Source organism: Chiloscyllium punctatum, chromosome 23 (assembly GCF_047496795.1).
Source record: "Chiloscyllium punctatum isolate Juve2018m chromosome 23, sChiPun1.3, whole genome shotgun sequence".
Classification (NCBI taxonomy): Eukaryota; Metazoa; Chordata; class Chondrichthyes; order Orectolobiformes; family Hemiscylliidae; genus Chiloscyllium; species Chiloscyllium punctatum.
The window spans coordinates 52,408,414-52,430,631 of record NC_092761.1 but is presented as its reverse complement, the minus strand read 5'-3'; the positions used below and the strand labels follow the sequence as shown (position 1 = coordinate 52,430,631).

Sequence of the window (22,218 nt, the reverse complement as noted above, 5' to 3'; positions counted from 1 at the left end):
TGGTAGGCATGGACAAGTTGGACTGAAGGGTATGTTTTCATGCTGGACAGCTTTATGACTCTAGTTAAGTCTTCAAGACCCTTTTATTTTGTGTAGGGCTATGCACATGTGGTAACTTAAGCGACTGACTTTTACACAGTTGCTCAGCCACCTTTTAAAACTACACCCAGTTCCTTTAGGAAGGATGACCTTGTGGAACAGGAATATATCCCCAAATCAGGCCAGTGCATGGCTTGGAAGGAACTTGCATGTTGTCGAGCTCCCATGCATCTGCATTCCTTGTCCTTCTGCTTGTTACGGTCACAGGGCTTGGAAGAGTTTGCCAAGGGAACCTCATTTAATTCCTGTAGATGCTCCATACCAGCTACAACCACTGATGTATTATGTGAAAGGGTGAATATTTAAGATGGCGGATGAGGTGCTAAACAATGCAATTACATCGTGACTTGTGTCTTGTAGATGGTGGACAGGTCTGGGGAGTCAGCTGGTGATTGAGTTACTGCCGAAATCCTCACCGCTGACTTGATCGTGTAGCCATAATGTAAACGTAGCTACCAGGTTATATTTCTGGCCAATGCTGACTCTGTAGGAATGTGATGATAGGAATCTGATAAAGATCATGCTGTTGACTGAACTTAGCCTGTTTGTGCTGACCTATGAATTGTGTCCATTTTTCTTTTTGCTTCATATACGCAATTCTTGGGGGGGGGTATTTGGTGGGTGGTTTTGATATCGTGCTATATATATACTCTAGAAGCATTTAGCAATGTCCTTTCCCAGGAAATGGGCGGCACGGTGCCTCAGTGGTTAGCATTGCTGCCTCACAGCACCAGGGTCCCAGGTTCGATTCCAGCCTTGGGTGACTGTCTGTGTGGAGTTTGCACATTCTCCCCATGTCTGTGTGGGTTTCCTCTGGGTGCTCCGGTTTCCTCCCACACTCCAAAGATATGCAGGTCAGGTGAATTGGCCATGCTAAGTTGCCCATAGTGTTAGGTGCATCAGTCAGAGGGGAATGGGTCTGGGTGGGTTACTCTTCGGAGGGTCGGTGTGGACTGGTTGGGCCGAAGGACCTGTATCCACACTGTAGGGAATCTAATCTAATAAAAAAAATTAACAACTGAAGACATATTTGCGCAGACACCCCTTTCCCAATACTTGTTTGATGAAATGATCATTATATTCATTAGTAGTGGTTGTAGCTTTAAGACCTCAAGCCCAGAAATATTGTATGTTCAGTCTATGGTCTGTGGTGAATTAGCAGAATCTGACTCTGCTGTGAAATTCTCCACCAACTGATGGCCATACCTACCTTTTGCATGGAAACTGGCCATTGTGCACAGCAGAACATGTTCCCAGGAAACTAGAGGCCAGCACTAGGGCCAGCACCTTTTGGGGAAGTGGGGAGAATACCCAGGAAAGAAAACCTATCAACTGAACTAAGACTTTGGAAATAAACAACCAGATGACAGGTTTTGCAACTGCCTGAAGCTCTTAGACCATCTTTCGACAGCATAATATCAGATATCCATTGCACTGTTCTAACATGATGAATTGGTGCTTCAAGCAGAGATTTAAAAAGATGAATAAACAGTCTTCATGTGAAACTTGAGTGTACCAGTAAAAACTGACCTTTGACCAGATTTCACCAGTTCTGGTGCACTAGTTGTTGGTGCTTTGTTGCCATCAGTTGATATCGGTGGTGATGTGGGAGTAACCGGTAATGTCGGAGTTACAGGGGTTACAGGTGTTACAGGTAAGCTGGAATCTGCCAACACCTGGGATACCAACGACTGCTCAGAGACAGGGAGCTTTGTTGTACTCTCCTTAGCAGAAGACTTCTAGAGAAAACAAATATGACATTAAAATCCATTCCCAATACAGAGGAACCTCGATTATCTGAATGAGATGGGTGGACACTATCTCATTCGGATAATCTATCATTTGCTTAATCGATTCAATGCCTTTCCACCAGATCTCGGGAGTGTTCTATGAAGTCTGCTCCCTGTTCGGGAGACTAGGCAGCAGCACACTGCGTGCGAGGCCCCAACCCCCACCCACCCACTGCCCGCCCCCAATCCCATCCGTGACCCTGACATTCCTCCCCCCCCTCCGCCCGCCCCCAATCCCATCCGTGACCCTGACATTCCTCTCCCCCCCCACCCTCGGCCACCCACTCCCCCTCCAGGGCAGCTGAACTGGACACCAACAGTAAGACATCTGCTACCTTTCTGGGGTAAGTCTCCAAATAGCACACACACAGACAGCCAGGCACACAACTTTTTGACAAGTTCTACCTCTGCCCTGTCCGAGACAATGTTAGAGAGAATATCTGGGGAAAGGGGGTTTTGGGTTCACCGCTATGTAGAACTCCAGGGAAAGTATGGGGAGAGGGAGAAAGGGTGAGAGGTCAGTCATTTGGAGACGGTGCCTGGGCTTTCACTTATGTCCAGGACTGTTCTCGGCAGAGATCGTTTTTAATCATTGTAAACAAAAGACGCGATCAGTGTTGGAAACACGTCTTTCACGTAATGTTTCTACTGGGACCTCGAGATTTCCTTCAGATAATCTGATATCGGATAATTGCGGTTCCTCTGTACATGGAAAGGAAGTACCTATTGCTCAGCCTACTGGTGACCTTTCAGCTGCTCAATCACCACCCAACTTCACTGATATTTCCACACTCATTGAGACAGGATTTTGCTTACAGCAGCTTTTAACTGATGCTCTTGTACAAAACTGTTTTGTGAAAAAAAATTGTACTGTCCCAAGTAGGATATAATTATTGGGGAAATTCAAAACAGGAATGATTATTGCGGGTCCTGTGATTTAGATATTTTAGGAAGAACAGAGAAAATGGTAAAAAAAAAGGGGTTGTCATTGTTAGTCAAGGACAGCAGTACGGTTGCAGAAAGGACGCACGAGGACTCATCTACTGAGGTAGAATGGGCGGAGGTTAGAAACAGGAAAGAAGAGGTCAACATGTTGGGAGTTTTCTGTAGGCCTCCAAATAGTTCCAGAGATGGAGAGGAAAGGATAGCAAAGATGATTCTTGATAGGAGTGAGATTGACAGGGTAGTTGTTATGGTGGACTTTAACTTCCCCAATATTGACTGGAAATACGATAGTTCAAGTACTTTAGATGGGTCAGTTTTTGTCCAATGTGTGCAAGAGGGTTTTCTGACACAGTATGTAGACAGGCCAACAAGGGCCAAGGCCACATTAGATTTGGTACTGGGGAATGAACCCGGCCAGGTGTTAGATTTGGAGGTAGGTGAGCACTTTGGTTATAGTGACCACAGTTTGGTTATGTTTACTTTGGTGATGTAAAGGGACAGGTATATACCACAGGGCAAGAGTTATAGCTGGGGGAAATGCAATTATGATGCGATTAGGCAAGATTTAGGATGCATAGGATGGGGAAGGAAACTTCAGGGAATGGACACAACTGAACTGTGGATCCTTGATAAGTATGTACCTGTCAGACAAGGAGGAAGTGATCCAGCGAGGGAGCCATGGTTTACTAAGCATGTTGACTCTCTTGCTAAGAGGAAGGAGGTGGTTTATGTTAGGATGAGATGTGAAGGATCAGTTGGGGCACTTGGGAGTTACAGGTTAGGCAGGAAAGATCTAAAGAGAGAGCAAAGAGCCAGGAGGGGACAGGAGAAGTTGTTGGCAGATAGGATCAAGGAAAAGCCTAATGATTTCTATCAGAATATCAGGAATAAAGAATGACTAGAGTAAGATTACGGCCAATCAAGGATAGTAGTGGGAAGTTGTGCGAGGATTCAGAGGACATAAAGGAAGTGCTCATCAGTATTCACGCTGGCAAAAGACAATGTTGTCAAGGAGAACACTGAGATACAGGCTACTCGACTAGACGGGATTGAGGTTCACAAGGATTCTCTAGGAAGTCAGGGAGGAAACTGCTGAGCTTTTGGCTTTGATCTTTATGTCATCATTGTCTACAAGAATAGTGCCAGAAGACTGGAGGATAGCAAATGTTACCCCCTTGTTCAAGAGAGGGAGTAGAGACAATCCTGGTAATTATAGACCAGTGAGCCTTAATTCAGCTGTGGGTAAAGTGTTGGAAAGTGTTATAAGAGATAGGATTTATAATCATCTAGAAAGGAATAAGTTGATTCGGGATAGTCAACACAGTTTTGTGAAGGGTAGGTTGTGCCTCACAAACCTCATTAAGTTCTTTGAGAAGGCGACTAAATAGATAGATGAGGTTAAAGCGGTTGATGTGGTGTATATGGATTTCAGTAAGGCGTTTGATAAAGTTCCCCATGATAGGTTATTGCACATAATACAGAGGCATGGGATTGAGGGTGATTTAGCGGTTTGGATCAGAAGTTGGCGAGCTGAAAGAAGACAGAGGGTGGTGGTTGATGGTAAATATTCATCCTGGAGTTGAGTTACTTGTGGTGCAACACAAGGATCTGTTTTGGTTCCACTGCTGTTTTTCATTTTTATAAATGACCTGGATGAGGACACAAAAGGATGGGTGAGTAAATTTGCAGATGACACTAAGATCAGTCGAATTGTGGATAGTGACGAAGGATGAGAGATGGAAAATGGAGTCTAACGTGGAAAAGTGTGAGGTGATTCACTTTGGAAGGAGTAACAGGAATGTAGAGTACTAGGCTAATGGTAAGATTCGTGGTAGTGTAGATGAGCAGAGAGATCTCGGTGTCCATGCACACAGATCCCTGAAAGTTGCCACCCAAATTGATAGGGTTGTTAAGAAGGCATACGGTGTGTTAGTTTTTATTGGTAGAGGGATTGAGCTTCAGAACCACGAGGTCATGCTGCAGCTGTACAAAACTCTGGTACTTGGGAGTATTGTGTACAGTTCTGGTCATCGCATTATAGGAAGGATGTGGAAGCTTTGGAAAGGGTTCAGAGGAGATTTACTAGGATATTGCCTGATATGGAGGGAAGGTCATACGAGGAAAGACTGAGGGACTTCAGGCTGTTTTCGTTAGAGAGAAGATAATGGAGGTGACTTATTGAGACGTACAAGATAATCAGAGGGTTAGATAGATTTGACAGTGAGTACCGTTTTCCTCGGATGGTGATGGCTAGCACGAGGGGACATAGCTTTAAATTGAGGGATGATAGATATAAGAGTGATGTCAGAGAGTAATAGGGGCATGAAACAAACTGCATGCAACAGTAGTAGACCAAATTTAAAGGCATTTAAATGGTCGTTGGTTAGGCGTATGGACGAGAATGAAAAGTGGAGGTTAGATGGGCTTCAGATTGGTTTCACAGGGCAGTGCAACATCGCGGGCTGAAGGGCCTTTACTGTGCTGTAATGTTCTATGTTCTAGGGGGCAGAGGAAATGGCAACACTAAGATGTAGACAATACTGAGTGAAATTGAAGATATTTCCTGGTTGAGCAAGAACTGACATCATGTGCTAAAAGGTCTCCTGTGGGATTGCATGATTATTTGATATTCTACGGAAACGTAATTTAACTGAGTGACTGGTAAATCAAAGGCCCCGAAGGGAGATTCTGGAATCAGAAAATGTTGATTCATTCAAGTTAGGCAGCTTTAGTTATAGGGTTATAGAGATGTACAGCATGAAAACAAATCCTTCAGTCCAACTCGCTCATGCTGACCAGATATCCTAAATTAATGTAGTCCCATTTGCCAGCATTTGGCTCATATCTCTCTAAGCCCTTTCCATCCACATGCATTTTAATGCTGTAATTGTATCTGCCTCCACCACATCCTCTGGCAGATCTTTCCATACAGGCAGCTCTCTCTCATGCCCCTTTTAAATCTTTTCCCTCTCCCCTTAAACTTCGCCCTCTAGTTTTGGACTCCCTGACCCTGGGGAAAAGACCTTAGCTATTCACCCTATCCATCACTCTCATGATTTTATAAACCTTTGCATGGTGACTTCTCAGCCTCTGATGCTCCAGGGAAAACAGCCCCAGTTCAAATGCTTCAATCCTGGCAACATCTTTGTAAATCTTTTCTGACCCCTTTCAAGTGTTGCAACATTGTTCCTACAGCAGGGAGATCAGAACTGAATGCAGTATTCCAAATGTGGTCTAACTAATGTCCTATACATGACCTCTCAATTCCTATACTCAACGTACTGACCAATAAAGACAAGCATACCAAATGCCTTCTTCAGTATCCTGTCCACCAGGCACTCCACTTTCAAGAAACTATGAACTTGCACTCCAAGGTGTCTTTGTTCAGCAACATTTCCCAGGACTTTACCATGAAGTGTAGAAGTCCTGACCTTATCATTAAGTGAAAATGACCTGCCCTGATTTGCCTTTCCAAAATGTAGCATTTCATGTTTATCTAAATTAAAATCCATCTGCCACTCCTTAGCCCATCTCATCAAGATTGCATTGTACTCTGAGGTAACCTCCTTCACCGACAACTACACCTCCAATTTTGATGTCAATCTGCAGAGGTACTGACTATATTTCCCTTGTTCACATCCAAATCATTTGTATAAATGACAAAAAGCAGTGGACCCAATGGATCCTTGTGGCACACTGCTAGTCACAGGCCTCCAGTCTGAAAGGCACCCCTCCAACACACCTTATTTCATACCTTAGAGCCAGTTCTGTATCCAAATAGCTAGTTCTTCCTGTATTCCACATGATCTAACCATGAGGAACTTTGTCGAACGCCTTACTAAAGACCAGATAGATCACGTCCACTGCTCTGCACAATCCTCTTCGTTACTTCTTCAAAAACTCAATCAAGTTAGTGAGAAACTATTTCCCATGCACAAAGCCACGTTGACTATCTCTAATCAGTCCCTGACTTTCCAAATACATGTAAATGCCGTCCCTCAGAATTCTCTCCAATACCTTGTCCACCACTGATGTCAGGCTCACCAGTCTATAGTTCCCTGATCTTTCCTTACCACAGTTCTTAAATAGGGGCATCACATTAGTCAACCTCCAGTCTTCCTGCATCATACCTGTGGCTACCAATCATACTAATATCTCTGCAATATGCCTAGCAATCACTTCCCTAGTTTCTCACAGAGTTCTAGGCTACACCTGATGGGGTCTTTATGCATTTAAAGATTTCAGCACCTCCTCTGTACCATTTTTCAAGCTATCACTATTTATTTCTCCAAGTTCTCTATCTTACATATCCTTCTCCACACTAAATACTGATGTAAAATGCTCATTTAGTATCTCCCCCATCTCCTGTAGTTCCATACATAGGTGGCCTTGCTGATCTTTAAGGGGCTATATTCTCTCCCTAGTTACTCTTTTGTCCTTAATGTATTGCTTGCAGGAAATGAAATTCCAGGATACGTATGTGAGCAATTTCAGAAATGACACAATGAGTGTAACAGATGTGACAGACCGATAACTTTGGTTCTTACTTCATGGTCTGGATCTGTTATAGATAAATTGATGGAATGTGCTCTATGATTAGTCAATAACTCTACCAGCATGACATTAGGTGAAGCACAGGGAGCTTTAATATGTCAGTTAGCAATTCCTGTAATTCAAGACAACAAAGAGAATCTGAGCACTAATGATTGGCAATACCTTTTATTGCTTAATCATTAATTATAGTCTGAAATCGTTGATTAGAGGGCATTAATTAGTTCTAGGGCTGTAGCCTTGTCTTAAAGTAATGCCATTTTCAGAACAAGCTCACACTCAGTTGCTTCAGATGCAAATATTGAAATGATATTGCATCCAGACCACGAGGTGACCCTCCTCTCTCTGCACAGTGTTGCTTCCTTCACCGGGGCCTGATTTGTAACAGGAGCTCTGCAGCTTAGCACCCAGTGTATCATGCACCTTTAATGCAGATTTACTTTGGAACAACCCAGCAAAAAAAGCCCTTCAGAGCACTTTTAGCCACTGATTGAGATTACGAATGCTTCATTCCATTTGACAACTGGTCCCTATCCCTTGATATCCTAATCAGCCAACAATCTGGTGGCCCTCTTGGGCGCAGCAGTAAGTCTCTCCCCTGGACCAAGAAGCCTGAGTTCAAAACTCACCTGCTCTAGAGACAACAACTTCCTTAAACAGGTTGATAAAAAAAAAGAGTTAAATTTTTAAAAAAATCAGACAACAAACTGGTGGCACTGTTGTGGTCCAGTGGTAATAACCCTACCCTGGGTCAAGGAGGTCTGGGCTCAAGCTCCACCTGCTCCAAAGGTGTTAAACAACATCCCTGAGCAGGTTGATTAGAAAAATATGCAAAAAGTCCAAATTAGACAACAACCTGAGGCCCTCTTATGGCGCAGTAGTAGTGTCCCTATCTATGTGCCGGGCGGCCCAGATTCCAGTCCTACCTGCTGCAGAGTTGTGAAATAATATCTCTGGACAGCTTTTATTCTTCAAAAATTGGTTAAATAAAAAAAACAAATCTGACAATAATCAATGTGATTTTGCTCTAACTTAACCCAGCTGCATCTGTTTAGGAACTAAATTTTCACATCATTATCACATATGATTGTGTTTACATTCCTGAAAATTGCAATGTTAAGTGAAACAGATTCTCATGGAAATTAATTTTAAAGCCACAGCTCAGTTCTGTGGACCTCTATTACCAAAAACAAAACTGTTACACCCTTTAAGTTGAAATATGATACATTGCTAAATTCCTACATGGGTGAATGAAATGATGGTTAAAATAGAAGAATTTAAAAAGTATAAAAGAAAATTTTAACTCTACTTCCAGTACCTCCTGCTCACCACCACACCTCCTTCTTGAATATTCTGCTCCCTGGTCATTGTAGATTCTTCCCCTTCCAGACCGTCTGGCTTGTGGTCCCTCCCATGCCCAATCCATCTACTCATCAAAACCCCACCTTTCTGATTCACCATCTCCTGAATGTGTGGTCCCATTCAAGATCCAAATCGGATTCCAAAGAAGGCACAGGATCATGAAAGTTTGCGTGCCAACAGTGAGAAAGTGTTGAGCTGGGCTGCTGAACTAATGATTTGTTGTAAATGCTCCAAGTCGCTGCTTCCCTGTTTAGAACCTCTGTGAATGGGGGCTCTGGAAATGAGCTGCAATAGGCAGTCATTTAAAAAAAAAATTAATAACAGCCCCAGTTGGCCAGCCCCAACATTCCAGGGGGCACAGAGTTACACTAAGGGGCACAAGATTTGAGGGGATGTGAGGAAAATGTTTTTTAACTCACAGGGTGTTGAGAATCTGTACACTGCCTCTGAGGGTGGTAGAGACAGAACCCCTCGTGATACTTAAGAAGTATTTAGATGCACACTTGTGATGCCAAGGCAAACAAAACCATGGGCCAAGTGTTGGAAAATGGGATTAGAATAGTTAGCTGGTTGCTTTTGACCAACATCACCATGGGTCTGTGCTGTAGAACTCTATGACTCTGAGTTCATTAGTCTAGTTCATCCAGCTATTGCATGCGCTGGCTGGGATATTGCTATGAGCGAGTAGCAAATGATCGGTGCAGACCAGCTACCTCTCTTGGGATCTCTCTCTCTCTCACACACACACATCTCAAGTGAAGCAAGTTAAGCTGCTTTACAGAGGTCACAAATGACATGACGAACCAAGTGCAGTGGCCCTATCTCTTGAGTTCCGACCAAAAGGAAACGGTTTGGAATCAGGAACTTTCTCAACTTTCGAGTAAATAATACTCACGATCTTGGTTGTCAGCTTCGGTTTCTGTTGCAATGCCTTCTTCGCTTTGGCTGCTGCAGCCTGGGCTTGGTGAATCCGTTCTGTAGAAATTCAGATCAACAATGAGTTAAATTTCAATGACTGTTACCCACTGACATTGCAATAATGTCAATTACCCTGAAGCTAAGTGGTTTTTAGGATACAGCATGCATCTGCAGCTTAAAATGAGGATCACTAGTATCCTTGGCAAACTCTGTGCACTTTTTTAGGATTTCCAGCTCAAGCAGGACACAGTCCACAGACAGTCTCAAGCAGCAGCCAATCGGTGAGACACTGGGTTGTTGGCACTCAGTCAACCTCCGAGGAGAGTTAATGCCTTGAAGAAAGGAGCAGCCAGTGGAAGAAACTAATGTCCTTCTGTCCATGTACACCTTTTAGAAAAATGGCATATTTAATCCGCCCTTGCCCTCCTGCCAAGGTGCATCACTTCACTTCACACTTGCGTGCTAAAATTCCATCTGCCACTTGTTATAGCTAAGTAATATCATTTATACTGTTGGTCACAGTGGAGGCTTGAAATCATTGGAAATTTTGAACCTTAACTGAGTTTCAATATCCAAATCATTTATAAACAAGATATAGAAGAACTGGAGAAGGCACAGAGAGGATTTAAAGGATACATCAAAAATGCAGCAGAATGCATATCAGGAAAGGATGAACATTTTTGCTAGGAAGCTGAGCAGTGACTTAGCAGAGAATTTACAATTATGAAAGGTTTTTATTGAGTGATTATGGGGAGAACAGTTCCACTTGTGGGAAAGAGCATAACTTCCGGCCATCAAGAAATCCAATAGAGAATTTAGAAGAAATTTTTTTACCCAAAGACTATAAAACTGGTAATGACAGGAATTGGGTTGAAGTGAATAGTGTGATGAAAGGTATGTAATTTATATTTGCACCATTTTAAAGTCTGGATTTCAAAGTGGGTCGTGCTTACTTTTGTGAAAGTTCTTTTTTAAAAAAACATTTGTGAATTTGTGATCTTATCCGAGAGCAAGTGACATGTTAGAGAGTAAGTGATTGCAAACCTCCTGGAGTGGTCATGGAAGATTATCTATTTACACTGTGGAGTTTCCGACAGGGAACATAAACATGGAGAAGTGTTAGCAATGCTGAGTGTTGCTCTTAGTTTAGAATGATCAAGATTGGGTCTAGTTTAGAAAACCCAGAACTTGAAAGCTTTTAGGGAGTTCTGGAGAAGTTGTTAGGAGGGGTGCCAAAATGAAATTTTGTTTCTTTCTTCTTATATATTAATCTTTCTCTGCATCTTCTTTGTTGCTGTAATAGTATATTCTACATCAGGGTCTATTACCCTGACGTATTTATGTAATGTATGATTTACCTGGATAGCATGTAAAACAATAGTTTTCACTGTAATTCTGTGCATGTGACAATAATAAATCAAATCAAATCAAATATTAAGGCATTTAGGATAGTTCAAAGGAACTCACTTTCTTTGGGATATAAATTTAATTTGTGAAACTTCCAAATCAGGAATATTTGGTGAGGAATTAAAGAAAATCTGCAGTTGTGTGTGTTTACGTTTTAATGAGACAGGCAAGAAGGGGTAAGATAAAGGACCCTTGGATGACGAGAGCGGTGGAGCTTCTGGTCAAAATGAAGAAGGTAGCTGACACAAGGTGGAGTAAGCTAGAGTTAAGGTCAGCTCTAGAGGATTACAGACAGGCAAGGAAGGAGCTCAAAAATGGTCTGAGGAGAGCCAGGAGGGGGCACGAGAAAGGCTTGGCAGAACGGATTAGGGAGAACACAAAGGCATTTTACACTTATGACAGGAATAAGAGAATGGTCAAAGAAAGAGTAGGGCCAATCAGGGATAGCATAGGGAACTTGTGTGTGGAGTCTGAGGAGGTAGGGGAAGCCCTAAATGAGTTTTTTGCTTCTGTCTTTATGAAAGAAATGAACTTTGTAGTGAATGAAACCAGGTGTGCATGCTGGAATGGATAGAGATAGAGGAAGCTGATGTGCTGAAAATTTTGTCAAACATTAAGATTGACAAGTCGCCAGGCCTGGATCAGATTTGTCCTCGGCTGCTTTGGGAAACGAGAAATGCGATTGCTTCGCCACTTGCGAAGATCTTTGCATCCTCGCTCTCCACTGGAGTCGTACCTGAGGACTGGAGAGAGGCAAATGTAATTCTGCTCTTCAAGAAAGGAAATAGGGAAATCCCCGGCAAGTCTCACGTCTGTTGTCTGCAAGGTGTTAGAAAGGATTCTGAGGGATAGGATTTATGACCATCTGGAAGAGCATGGCTTGATTAAATGCAGTCAACATGGCTTTGTGAGGGGCAAGTCATGCCTCACAAACCTTAAGAGTTCTTTGAGGATGTGACTAGAAAAGTTGATGAGGGTCGAGCTGTGGATGTGGTGTATATGGACTTCAACAAGGCATTTGATAAGGTTCCCCATGGTAGGCTCATTCAGAAGGTCAGGAGAAATGGGATATAGGGGAACTTAGCTATCTGGATACAGAATTGGCTGGCCAACAGAACACAGCGAGTGGTACTACAAAGAAAATATTCTGCCTGGAAGTCAGTGGTGAGTGGTGTTCCACAGGACTCTGTCCTTGGGCCTCTACTGTTTCTAATTTTTATTAATGACTTGGATGAGGGGATTGAAGGATGGGTCAGCAAGTTTGCAGACGACACAAAGGTTGGAGGTGTCGTTGACAGTATAGAGGGCTGTTGTAGGCTGCAGCGGGACATTGACAGGATGCAGAGATGGGCTGAGAGGTGGCAGATGGAGTTCAACCTGGATAAATGCGAGGTGATGCATTTTGGAAGGTCGAATTTGAAAGCGGAGTACAGGATTAAGGATAGGATTCTTGGCAGTGTGGAGGAACAGAGTGATCTTGAGGTGCAGGTACATAGATGCCTTAAAATGGCCACCCAAGTGGACAGAGTTGTTAAGAAAGCATATGGTGCTTTGGCTTTCATTAACAGGGGGATTGAGTTTAAGAGTCGTGAGATCTTGTTGCAGCTCTATAAAACTTTGGTTAGACCGCACTTGGAATACTGCGTCCAGTTCTGGTCACCCTATTATAGGAAAGATGTGGATGCTTTGGAGAGGGTTCAGAGGAGGTTTACCAGGATGCTGCCTGGACTGGAGAGCTTATCTTATAAGGAGAGGTTGACTGAGCTCGGACTTTTTTCATTGGAGAAAAGGAGGAGAGAGGGACCTAATTGAGGTATACAAGAAAATGAGAGCCATAGATAGAGTTGATAGCCAGAGACTATTTCCCAGGGCAGAAATGGCTAAGCTGGTTTTAAGCTGGTTGGAGGAAAGTACAGAGGGGATGTCAGAGGTGGGTTCTTTACACAGAGAGTTGTGAGAGCATGAAATGCGTTGCCAGCAGCAGTTGTGGAAGCAAGGTCATTGGGGACATTTAAGAGACTACTGGACATGCATATGGTCACAGAAATTTGAGGGTGGGTTGCGCTTCGGCGGGTTGGTGTGGACTTGTTGGGCCGAAGGGCCTGTTTCCACTCTGTAAGTAATCTAATGAGGATCAGTAGTCGGCACAACATCATGGGCTGAAGGGCCTGTTCTGTGCTGTACTGTTCTATGTTCTAACCACCACCTAAAATTTAAAAAAGTATGATCTAGTGAGCTAGATTTCATACAGGGGTCTGATTTGTCCAGTACCAGTATCAGATGGGTTCATAATAGTATAGATTGATTTAAGATAAACAAGCATTTGATAAAGAAGGAATAGGAGGTTCTGATGGAAGCTATAAATGAACACAAATTGGAAGAGGCTTGAGTGGAGTATAAACACTAGCATGGATTGGTTGGGTTGAATGGCTTGTTTCTGTACCATACATCTGATGTAATAGAAGTAACCAAAAGACTGCACATAATATGACACATGAGACTGTCTTGCCTAATGTTTCAAATTTAACTTGGAGCACTTTCACTCACGTGTCACTTCAAAATACCACAAGTATGGTTAAGCAGAGAGAGGCTCAATAGTCTGGTTAACCAGGGGAGGATCAATGATGAAGGATGCTGGGGACGCCAAAACATAATGGTACCATTTAGCACACCAACTGTTATATCAGTCACACATCAACCTAGAATCCTTACAGTGCGGAAACAGGCCATTTGGTCAATTGAGTCCACACCGGTCCCCCGAAGAAATCAACCTACCCTAACCCTGTATTTCCCCATGGCTAATCTACCGAATGTGCACATTCCAGGATGCTCTTCTGAACTTTTACTTAAGGAGCTCTACCTTGCCTAAGTGATTGTTGCTACAGAAGTTTTGTTTGCACTAAGATACAAGTGCACTAAGATACCATAAGGTTAGATCAATAGGAAACAGAAAACTCCCAGTCAACTTCATCATGTGTGAAAACAATTTACTATGAAGTCAAAGACTAAAATCAACTGTACCAGACCACTCTCCTTAAAAAACAACAAAACCTGTTGGAGAAACTCAGCACATCTGACAGCGTCTATACAGAAAGAAATATATTTAACATTTCCAGTCTAGTATTACTCTTTTTCTGAACTGTCTTTACCCCAGTTTCCTATCAGTATCCTAAAAATATCAACTTTCATGATATCTTGCTCCATTCCTCAGTCAGTCTCAAAAATATGGTCACCCAATCTGCATTTGGTCTCTCCAATGCAGAGGAGACCATATCGTGATCAGCAAATATAAGAGGTTACATTGAAGGAAGAATGTGTAAATCAGTGTTTCCCCTATAAGGATGGTAGGGAGAGAAGACAAATGATACCTCATATTTCTGCAGATGGTTGGGGTTCTTCTGCTGCAACTAAGGCCAGAGTCAGGTCGTTGCTTTCAGAGTTTGAACTATACTGGAGTGTGTTTACAGAAATTAATATCTTGATGCTGGGTACATTTGCTTTGGAGAGGATGTTGTATTGGATTGTTTTCTGAAAGATTTTGTGAAGGTTCCACTGATGGTACCTCTCTACTGCTTTGAGACGTCTCCTGCCTAGGACGCTGATCCATAGACATGTCACTGATGCCATTAAATCAGGACTTAAGTCTCAAATGCTCTCTATCTCAATCAGGTGAAGGTTCAGCTGGCACAGTTGATGTGATGGGAGTTTGATGTCTATGACTGTCTTCATTGAAAGGAGGCCTCGTAGATATAGAAAATAGCCTACATTTTCCCGGACATTGCTGTTGATCTTAATCAGGGATGACGTTGTGCTATGGGAGCTGATTGGAAGAGGACCTTAATTTTTTAGTGGTTCAGTGAAAGGCCTATTTTCTCATTTGCTTTGCTTCTTTACTTCCCCCATTAAGAGCTCCTCCTCACTTTCACCATCAACACTTTTCATTTTTAATTCTCTCTTGCCTTCCACTCTACCATAAATCTTCCTGATTGCTCTTTTCTCCTCTCTCCCATATTTCTTGCCCTGCTGAAAAATTTAAAAACCTTTCTATATCCTCACTTGTGACCATGGCTCATTCACCTGAAATACTAATGCTGTTTCTCTCTTCACAGATGCTGCCACATCTGCTGAACATTACAAACATTTCCTGTTTGTGTAACAATTTGCATCTATATAGCAAAATTAACACACATTTTGATCTTCTTCCTATGTTAGCTTCGTGAGAAATGCAGAGATCAGCAAGCACTGGATTTTGCTTTTGTGAATTACATAAGCACATTGGCCACAATGAGCAGGTCAAATCTCACACAGAGAACAATAGCTCGCCAAGCTTCATCATCCCACGATCACATACTTGATACCATTCAATCTGTCAGTTTTATCACTTTTGAGATGGAGGAGGAGGCTCAGCAAGTCTGAATCTTAACCCCTGTTGTTGTTATTTTATCTTCTGTCCTCCTAACTCATGCTCTCCCTGCTGCCATGAAAGATTTGCACCTCTGCATTTAATCAGATGGTAAACATAGAGTCATAGAGTTTTGAGCACAGAAACAGACCCATTGGTCTGACTCATCCATGCCTACCATATATCCTAAATTTAACTAGTTTGCCAGCATTTGTACCACGCTCCACCACGTCCCCTGCAGCTCAACCCATGCACGCACCACTCTCTGCATTAAACAATTGCCCCTTATGACCCTTTTAAAATCTTTTCCCTCTCTCCCTCAACCTATGCCCTCTAGTTTTGGACTCCCCCACCCCAGGAAAAAGACCTTGTCTATTTATCCTATCCATGGCCCTCATGATTTTATAAAGCTCTATAAGGTCTCCTCTCAATCTCCAGGAGAAATAGCCCCAGCTTATTCAGCCTCTTCCTATAGCTCAAACCCTCCAACCTTGGCAACATCCTTGTAAATCCTTTCTGAACTCTTTCAAGTTTCACAATATTCTTCCATCGCAGTGAGGCCAGAATTGAAAGCAGTATTCCAAAAGTGGCCTAACCAATGTCCTATACAGCCACAACATGACCTCCCAACTCTTATACCCAATGCAATGACCAATAAAGGAAAGCATACCAAATGCCTTCTTCACTATCCTATCTACCTGTGACTCCACTTTCATGAAGCTATAAACTTGAAATGCAAGATCTCTTTGTTCAGCTACACTCCCCAGGACCTTACAATTAAGCATATAAGTCCTGCCCTGACTTGCTTTTCCAAAGTACAACACCTCACATTTATCTAATATAAACACCACCTGCCACTCCTCAGCTCATTGGCTCATCTGATCAAGATCCTATCGTACTCTGAGATAGCCTTCTTCGCTGTCCACTACACCTATTTTGGTGCCATCTACAAACTTACTAACCATACCTCCTATATTCACATCCAAATCAATTTTAAAAAAGACAAAAAACAATGGATGCAGCACCAATTCTTGTGGCACACTACTGGTCACAGGCCTCCCAGTCTGAAGAGCAACCCTTCACTGCTTCCTACCTTTGAGTCAGTTCTGGATTCAAATGGCTAGTTCTCCCTGTATTCCATGTGATCTAACCTTGCTAACCAGTCCACCATGATGAACCTTGTCGAACACCTTACTGAAGTCCATATAGATCACATCCATTGCTCTGCCTTCATCAATCCTCTTTGTTACTCTTCAAAAAACTCAATTAAGTTAATCAGGCACGATCCACATGATCACATACATGATCCCATTCAGACTGTCAGCTCCACCTCTGTTTTGAGACAGAGAAGGAGATTGAGCAAGTCGGCATCTTCGCCTCTGTTGTTGTTGTCTCATCCTCTGTCCTCCTGACCCATGCTTTCCATGCTGCCATGAAAGATTTGTACCTCTGCAATCAGACAGTAAACATCACAGCCAATCAATTCTGTAAACCAAGACACAAATGGGGTATGGCCTGATTAGAGAAGTTCTGCATAAGGAGGATGCTGCACAAATGGACAGAAAGGAAACCAGATCAAATTCGTCTTCACCAGTGTCAAGAAAACTAAACAGAGGTGGCATATTAATGTGGGTAGAGGGTTGGCTAAATAATACACAATAGTTGGTTCCAACTGGTTATTGTCAGGATAGCATGATACAAGAGTCTGCAGAAGAGTCAGGCAGATTAAACGAGTTGGCAGAAACTTGACTGATGGAATACAATATCGGAAAGAGTGAAGTTCTGCACTTTGGTAGCAAGAATAGAAGAGCCAAATATTGTTTAAATGAAGAAAAGCTGCAGGACTGAGCGATTTGAGAGTCGACATGCATAACTTACAAAAAGCTACACTTTCAGCAGGTTCAATAAGCAAGTTGAGTGATGGCTTTTATTTTAAAGGGAATGGAATACAAAAATAGGGGTGTTTGGCTAAAACTATTCAAAGCATTGGTTATACCACTGCTGGAAGAATGTATGAATAGTTTCATGCCCTTTATCTAATGAAAGATACACTGGTTTGGAAGGCAATCCAGAGTAGGTTCACTTGGCTGCTCCTGGGTACAGAGGAGGAATTCCTGATGAAGGGCTTATGCCCGAAACATTGATTCTCCTGCTCCTCAGCTGCTGCCTGACCTGTTGTGCTTTTCCAGCACCACACTCTCAACTGTGGCTTTTATTTTAAAAGCTTTTAGACAAAAGAAGCACGAGTGGTTGGGGTCAGGGCTCACAGGACCCCGGAAGGTTCTTAGTTTTGCTTTCAGTGAGTGAGAAGGTTTTCTGCCTACTGCCGAGCGAAAAGCTCGAGTTTCAAGCTGCTACAGTGAAGTCTTAGATAGCAAGGTTTCACCTTAAAAATCAATAGGAGCAGATTGCTTCTTTCTCATGAACATAACAGATAGCACATGAGAATCATAGCTGTTTTGCTGAATCGCATTTTTGCGAGAGCGCGAGAGAGAGAGCAAGAAAACGCATTATACATCAGGATAAAGGATCTGATTAAAAACAGACTCACCGAACTCCTCCTCACTCCGGTTTCGGTGCAAATAGATCCACAACTTGCGCCCAATATCATACTTCACACATGGATCTTTCTCATAATGTAGTCTATCAAGAGCCCCACTCACAACAGTGTTAATCTGCAAAAAAAGTCAAAGGCATATGTGGAGAATGTGTGGGAGTTAGAAGTGAGCCGACTGCAGAATCAGTGTTCAAAAGGGTTAGAGGGGCAGTTTCTTTCAGCAAGGCGATATAGTCAGAACAGTTGCAATAGTCTGTTTATTATCCACTATCTACTGCATACATTATTCACATCTTAGAGATCTATAGTATGCATAGACCCCCTGCAGTGTTCTTCACCAACTACATAATCACAACTCCTTTACAATATTTATATAATCACAGCTTTGTCATGCAGTCTACATAAGTACGTTAAACACTCAATGAAGCTAAGAATAAATTCCTTTCTCACACTTGTGACAGTCCCTTTACCTGAGCGCTGGTGACCTCAGGAGCGAGAAACTGGGAGTCTTTCAGCAGCTCACAGATCTCTGCACGTGTCCCCTCTCCATTTGGAAGACGAGCAGCTGCATCTCGTACTGTGAGAGACGAATCATTTTGTCACACAAAATACTTAAACTGTTAATTCCTTTAAAGAGCTTCTCAGAAATGGAAAAGGGAATGAGATGAATGCTGAAGATGTTGGAGGACAGAAATACCATTTCCTATAGAATGATACAACATTTGTGCCAGCTCCTTTCCACACAACACGTGCTATTTTTAAGCAAAAGCTGGTACTAAGTTTGCACTTGTTACAACACTGGAAACTAAGCAGGTGATTCAGAATCTCAGGCTATGACATAACAAAACTGGTAAAACAAAAACTTCTCATGTACCTCTTCTCAGTGGTGATGACAGAGCTACTTCACACTTCACAGATGGTCAGGTCTGCAGTTCTTTCTTTACAAATGTCTCCACACACCCTGAAGATAGTCATTTTCAAATCAACCTGTTCAGAGACATTATTACCTCTGGAGCAGGTGGGACTAGAATGCAGGCCTCTTGGCCCAGAGACAGGAACACAACCACTGCATCACAGAGACCTGCTGATGAAGGCCAGTAGAAATATTGTCTAATCAAGCTGACCAGTAATGTTATTGAATACCTCTGGAGCAGGTATGATTTAAACCCAGGTCTCCTAGCTCAGAGACAGAGAAACTACCGCCGTGCCACAAGAACCCTTAATATCCTGAATGCATTATTAAGAGCAAAAGGATTGCCAGGGTAAGAGTGGGGCCTATTAGAGATCGAAGGGGTGCCAAAGGACATGGGTGAGGTCTTAAATCAATATTTCTCATCTCTATTCACAAAGGAGGAAGACATTATAGTTGGGGATTTCAGCTGAGATGGTGAGGCTCTAGAACATGTTAAGGAGGAGTTATTAGAAGTTTTAGCCAACATAAAAGTGCATGAAATCCCCAGGGCCTCATGAGATATATCCCAGACTGCTTTGGGAGTGCAAGGGAGGAGATTGCTGGGCCCCTGGATGAAATATCTAATACTCCACTGGTCTCATGTGACGAGCTAGATAGCTGGAAGATAGCTAATATGGTTCCTTTGATCAAGGAGGACTGGAAGGATAGGCCAAGTAATTACAGATCCGTTAGTCTGACAAAAGTGGTAGAGAAATTATTGGAAGACATTCTGAGGACAGGATCAATCAATACTTGGAAAGGCAGGGATTGATCAGGGATAGCCAGCACAAATTTGTTGGAGGGTGACCCTGTCAGACTAATTTAACTGATTTTTTTGAGAAGATGTGATCATAGAATCACAGAATCCCAACAATGTGGAAACAGGCCATTTGGCCTAATAAGTCCATACTAACCAACAAAGAGTATCCCACCCAGATCCATTTCCTTACCCTATTATTCTACATTTCCCATGACTAATACACCTAACCTACACATCCATGAACATTATGTTCAATTTGGCATGGCCATTTCACACAACCTGCACATCTTTGGACTGTGAGAGGAAAGCGGAGTACCTGGAGGAAACCCATGCAGATACTGGGAGAATGTGCAAACTCCACACAATGGTAGGGCCCAAGGCTGGAATCAAAACCTGGCACTGTGAGGCAGTAGTACTAACCACTGCCTACGGGGACTTCTGTAAGGTCTTTGACAAGGTGCCATGTGGAAGGCTGGGCCAAAAGATAAAAGTAGATGGGATCCAAGACAAGTTGGTAAACTGGTTCAAAACTTATCATTTCTAAGCCAATTTAAGGATGACGGTGGAAGGTTATAGAGTCATAAAGCATGGAAACAGACCTTTCAGTCCAAGCAGTCTATGCTGACTATAATCCAAGACTAAACGAGTCCCACCTGCCTGTGCTTAGCCCACATCCCTCCAAGCCTTTTTTATCAAAGTATTTACGTAAATATCTTTTAATTGTTGTAACTATACCCGCATACACCACTTTCTCTGGAAGTTGGTTCCACACATGAATCACTCTCTGTAAAAAAAATTGCCCCACGTCTTTTTAAAATCTTTTTCCTCTAACCTTACAAACATGCCCTTTGGTCTTGAAATCCTCTACCCTAGAGAAAAAGCAACCTTACCTATGCATTCAACATTTTATAAACCTCTTTCAGGTCACCTCTCAACTTCCTATGCTACTGTGAAACAAGTCCCAGCATATCCAGCCTCTCATTATAACTCAAACCCTCTATTCTGGCAATATCCTGGTACATCTCTTGAATCCTCTCCAGCTTAATACTAGCCTTCCTATAGCAAGGACATCAGAATTGGACATAGTACACTGAAACAGGCTTCACCAACATCCTGTGCAACTTCAACATAACCTGTACTCAAAGGTCTCAGCAACAAAGACCAGCATACTAAACGCCTTCTTAATCACCTTTTCTATATGTCATGTTGCCTGGGATGGAAAGTCTCAGTTATGAAGAAAGACTTGGAACACAGGAGGAAGGGGGAATCTGATTGAGGTACACAAAATTATGACAGGCATATCATGAGTGTATCATGAGAATTATTTCCGCATGGCCAACACATCTGAGACCACAGAGCAGAACTTTAAATTGAGGAGTAACAAGTTTCAAGGGGATTGGAGGGAAAGTGTTTTTAATATGGAACGTGTTGCCTGAGAGGTGGTGGAGGTAAGTACTCTCACAATGTTTAATAAGCATCTGGATGAGCACATAAAATGCTAGGGCTTAGTAGGCTATGGATAAGTGCAGACAAATGGGATTAGTGTGCAGTCATACAGTAATACAGGATGGAAACAGGTTCTTTGGCCCAAACCGGTTCTTGCTGACCATGGAACTCAGCTAGTTCCAACTGCACACATCTGGCCCATATTCTTCTAAAGCCTTGCCATCCATGTACCTGACCAAATTTTTTTTAAGTATTGCTATTTTACCTGCCACAACTACTTTCCTCTGGCACAAGAGTGTGGTGCTGGAAAAGCACAGCAGGTCAGGCAGCATCCGGGGCGGGGAGTTGACGCTTCGGGCAAAGGCCCTTCATCAGGATTGAATGGTCTAGCAGGTCTTTCCTTTGGCAGTCCATTCCATTTAAGCACCTTACTCTACGTGAAGAAGGTGCTCCCCAGCTTGGTGTTTGTTTGTTGCCATAGATATGGTGGGCAGGAGAGGCTGTTTCCATGCCATATGACTTTATGGCTGGAAAAGGTGTTCCATTGGCAGGGGAAGGAGTGGGAAGAAGGGTGGGGGGAAATGGAGTGGGGGAAAAAGGGGTGGGGGGGGCATCAGATAGGGAAGAAACAGGTTGGGGAAACAGGTAGGGGGAAATAGGTGGAGGAGGAAGGGGTGGGGTGGCGCAAGGGATGGTGGGGGCAAGGGGTAGCGGGGAAGGGGATGTGCGGGAAGGACTGGGGGAAGAGGTGTGGGGGAAAGTACTCAGGTGAACTGGGATGGGGTAAAGTGGTGGGGGGAAAGGGGTGGGGGGAAATACGTGGAGAGGGAATGGGTGTGGGGGAGGTGGTGTGTTAGGGTAAAAGGGGCGAGTACATTCTGTTCGAGAATCTATCAACTCTGGACAAATTTTTAGTCTTTTAATCCTTTTTCAACTTTCCTTCCATTTGATTCTGGACAGAGTTCATTTTCTAAAGATTTACCAATATTAATGTGAACAGCATTTGTACACAAAAAAAATGACTGCCCT

The 22,218-nt window shown here is 42.9% G+C and overlaps 1 protein-coding gene across 5 annotated transcripts in view; it reads right to left on the bottom strand.

Annotated features, from left to right (window-relative positions):
- The window catches only part of nfrkb (nuclear factor related to kappaB binding protein), a 151,277-nt gene that overhangs the window by 52,810 nt on the left and 76,249 nt on the right, over nt 1-22,218 (bottom strand). For 4 of the 5 annotated variants that reach the window (XM_072592997.1, XM_072593001.1, XM_072592999.1 and 1 more), the window contains exons 17-20: nt 18,502-18,608; nt 18,026-18,149; nt 9,643-9,722; nt 1,630-1,838 (exon numbers count right to left, since the gene is read on the bottom strand). In XM_072592997.1, coding sequence (XP_072449098.1) covers nt 1,630-1,838; nt 9,643-9,722; nt 18,026-18,149; nt 18,502-18,608 — 520 coding nt within the window. The remainder of the gene's footprint in view (nt 1-1,629; nt 1,839-9,642; nt 9,723-18,025; nt 18,150-18,501; nt 18,609-22,218) is intronic. The other variant, XM_072592998.1, reaches the window with a different exon arrangement.